The 4,098-nt window shown below is 34.8% G+C and overlaps 1 protein-coding gene across 1 annotated transcript in view; it reads right to left on the bottom strand.

Annotated features, from left to right (window-relative positions):
- The window catches only part of LOC106463713 (lysyl oxidase homolog 2A-like), a 23,895-nt gene that overhangs the window by 3,520 nt on the left and 16,277 nt on the right, over positions 1-4,098 (bottom strand). The window contains exons 4-5 of the mRNA XM_013923775.2: positions 3,467-3,584; positions 1,871-2,123 (exon numbers count right to left, since the gene is read on the bottom strand). Coding sequence (XP_013779229.1) covers positions 1,871-2,123; positions 3,467-3,584 — 371 coding nt within the window. The remainder of the gene's footprint in view (positions 1-1,870; positions 2,124-3,466; positions 3,585-4,098) is intronic.

Consider the following 4,098-nt stretch of genomic DNA (forward strand, 5'->3'; position numbering starts at 1 on the left):
CAAAAAAAAAAGAAACCTATCATTCTATAGGTATTTGAAGAACTTGTAGCATTCCCCCACAATTCTTCGTATTGTTAGCCGACACTAAGCAGCTGGTCTGAAGTTTCATTGGTGGTAGTGTCTAGGGTCACTGATGAGGAGTGGAACAACTTTATTAAATTATCATAAGTATTTCTCAGAGCTAGTGATATTGGCTTATCACTTGATGTATTTTTCAATTAAAGAGATATACAAGGTTGGTAAAACAAAATTGACTGAAACAACAAACAGTGTTAAAATTTCATTTCGAGGGTTTGTTTGTTTGTAATTACGCACAAAGCTACACAATGGGCTATCTGTGCTCTGCCCACCACGGGTATCGAAACCCTGATTTTAGCGTTGTAAGTACGCAGACATACCGCTGTACCACTGGAGGGGGGGGGGCATTTCGAGGGACACAAGTCCCCGTGCCGAAAGTATATAAAAAAGCAGCACAGTGAGTAAAATTAATGACAACTGTCATCAAATATTTAAAATTATCAGACTTTCTGGATCATATACACTATAGGTTTTTTCCATTTGCTATTTCAATAGTTATCATTCGTTAAATGTAATATCAAGACTATTTACGAATAGAGAAATATTGTTATATGTATTTCCGGTAATTAGCAGTAAGTTTACGGATTTACAATAAAAAGTATCACATGTTTCCCATCAATGGGCAAACTGAACTATTGAATGTCTTTTTCATTTTCTCGTTCAATACAAATCATTTAGTTCTTGTCACGTTAAACCATTGAACGTCTCTTTCATTTCCATGTTCAATACAAGTCATTTGGTTCTTGTCACATTGAACCATTGAACGTCTTTTTCATTTCCTTGTTCAATACAAATCATTTGGTCTTGTCACATTGAATGTTTCTTTCCTTTCCTTGTTCAGTATATACATTTGTTTTCAACACATTGAACCGATAAAAGTCTGCTTCATTACCTTGTCTTATAGCAATAATTTCTTTCTAGCGCATGGAACTGTTGAAAGTCTGTTTCACTTTCTTGTTCTATAGAAATCCCTTGTTTCTAAACACATTTAACTCTTGAAACTCTGTATTTCTTCATTGTCTTATAGAAATTGTTTGTTTCTAAGCACATTTAATTCTATAAAGTCTGTTTCATTTCCTTGTTCAACAGAAACAATTTGCTCCTTAGCACACGGAACCCTTGAAATTCTCTGAATGTTGTCCTAAAGCTTCCTTGCTTAACATATTTGTAGCAACTTTTTCAAAGTTATTTATACTAAAATGTAAACTATTTGAAATGTATTATCCAAAAACAATCTTGTGAATTTGAAATGATAAAAACATAAACGACGTTATTTCAAGCCTAATCTATATATAGATGAATATAATCTCGTTTTGATAGACATATAATAATTCCAAAAGTTGAAGTATGTTATTTTTCCTACATTTATTTTGATTGTTTGTTTGTTTTGAATTTCGTGCAAAGCTACACGAGGGCTATTTGCGCTAGCCGTCCCTAATTTAGCAGTGTAAGACTAGAGGGAAGGCAGCTAGTCATCACCACCCACCGCCAACTCTTGGGCTACTCTTTTATCAACGAATAGTGGTATTGACCGTCACATTATAACGTCCCCACGGCTGAAAGGGCGAGCATGTTCGGTGTGACGGGGATTTGAACCCGCGACCCGCAGATTGCGAGTCGAGCGCCCCTAACCACCTGGCCATGCCGGGCCCATTTATTTTGATAAGTACTGAACAAAATTAAAAAAAATTACAGTAAGTAAGTTAGTTCAAGGATTTAAAACCGTCTTTTGATTGTTTTTAACACACTTGTTTGTTTCACAAATTTAATTCATCTTCATAATATAACTTACTTTAAAGAAATAAAGACCAGTTGGTAATTCTGTGATATCAACCCATTGACAGTCAATGTTGTGGAGGTAGGTATCAGTACATCCAACAGAAATACCTTGATCTCCATAGTTTGCACATGCGTACTTTTTCTCTATTCCTTCTTGGCACTGGTTATCTTCCAAGCAGAAGCTGGCCTTGTGACCCTCGGCAACTTTTTGTCCCTGTTGGTTTATAATGTCGAAATGGGCGAACACCTCCATACTGTGATAGTGCCTGGATTTCAATAATAAGAAAACAACCGAGTGAAAAATAATTAAACGTCGTTCTTTATGATAACAGATTTGTGATCATAAAAAGAACAGTCAGTCAGGAAACTAATAAACTTAACAGCTCTTAAGCGAATAGAAGGAAACGGTTAAAACTGCTTTAATTAAAAGGAAAAATAAACATAGATCACCATTTTGACTTTAAAGTCAATGGGAATTAAACCTTAACTAGATATTGCTGTTCCTATACATCGCTGTAGGTTTTCTTTATTCACTTGAAACTTCGTACTAATCTAAAATACCGTTTTTCTTACCGATTGGGTAGGTTATTATAATAATATTAATATGCTAAGGGATGCAACCAAATAACTGAATTTTTTTTGTTTGTCTTATTTCAAATAGAGCAAAAAAGACATGTTTCAATATATATTGCTATATTTTTCTGCACATTTCTATATAGCATGCATAAATCATATTGTACCTATTGCTATTGGATATTGGCAGATATTTATCTCGAACTCTGGATAAGGTATGATTTAAGAACATTTAAATAGACAGTGTTCAACCTTTTCATCACCACACAAACAACAGCCACACTAAAGCGCAGATATGCTTTCATTAAAGAATATTAAACAAGTTTACCTCACTGAAGTCGGAACAAATCTATTTGACTGAAACAGAGGTTCGGAAAACGCGTTTAATAAAGCCCGAATAAAACCTGTTTCATTGAAACCCAAACAAGCTTTGTTCACTGATTATGAACAAAGTTGTCTCGTGGACAACCAGAAAAATTTGCTTTATCGAAGCTCGAACATTATTGTTTCTTCAAGTACTAAGCATATTTTATCAATTGAAGTACGTACAGGGTTATTTTACTCAATCCAGAATTCATGCCTCAGTGAAGCACAAACACACATGCTTCATTAAAACTAACATTAGTTTATCTCATTGATTAACGCATAAACTTTCTTTGACATATTGAAGTCTATTAAAGCCTGAAAGTGTACATTACAATTAAAAAAACACACTGCCCTCACTAATGCTAAGAGGATATTTGCCTTATTACAAACAACCTCTACAATTTGAATATAATGCAAAAATTTGTTTTCTCTATATCCAAAAAACTAGAAAGATGCAATACAAAAGTCACTAAAAGTGGAGTGATACGAGTGAGTTTATAGAAAACAATTAAAATAATAACACAAAATATTCATTTATGAAAAAAAAAGATGTTTTGTTTGGTTATAATAGACATTTCGCGTAGGAACACCATTTTTGTTAGGTGAATGTACGTTATTTGTGATCTTAGCCTTTCCAATTTTTCACCAACAAGGTAACCCTAATTCTTACAGGTGGCACATGTGCCATTCCCATGCATGTTTCGGTAGAAAAGGCCGAAAGTCCGTTGTTCCAACATTTCCAATCCTTGCTGTGAAACGAAGTAGCCGCCGCCTTTCATACTGCCATCCTAGGAAGAAAATACTGTAAAGTGAGCAAAATGATGAGAGACTAATACATAAGAACTAAAATAAAAAAGTTTTGTTTTTATCATGCCATAGGCATTGTGGCGATAACTTCTAGTTTTGTTCAGTTCCATATAAAAATTAATTTTTGAACGAGCTATGTGATGATATGAAAATCATAAGCATACTATGATGTGTTGGATCATGTGTAAAATAATGTTTACGTTGCGCGACCGATCGGTTAACTTGTTCGGACTTTGCATTTGAAGCTTCACAGTTCTCGACCCGTTGCCGCAAAAACGTGCCATGCACTTTGGAACTTTCAACTATTTGGTTAGAATAACCCACGAGTTCCTGGTGGGCGCTGTTGACTAGCTGCCTCTCCTCTAGTTTACCAATTCAAAATTAGGGACAACTATGCGCAGATAGTCATTTCTGTAGCTTTGGGCGTTAACTCTGAAACAAACAAACCCATTCTCTTGTTGTATGCAACATCAGATTACAAGAAATTCGATGACG

The sequence above is a fragment of the Limulus polyphemus genome, unplaced genomic scaffold, assembly GCF_000517525.1.
Source record: "Limulus polyphemus unplaced genomic scaffold, Limulus_polyphemus-2.1.2 Scaffold1467, whole genome shotgun sequence".
In the NCBI taxonomy this organism is placed as follows: domain Eukaryota; kingdom Metazoa; phylum Arthropoda; class Merostomata; order Xiphosura; family Limulidae; genus Limulus; species Limulus polyphemus.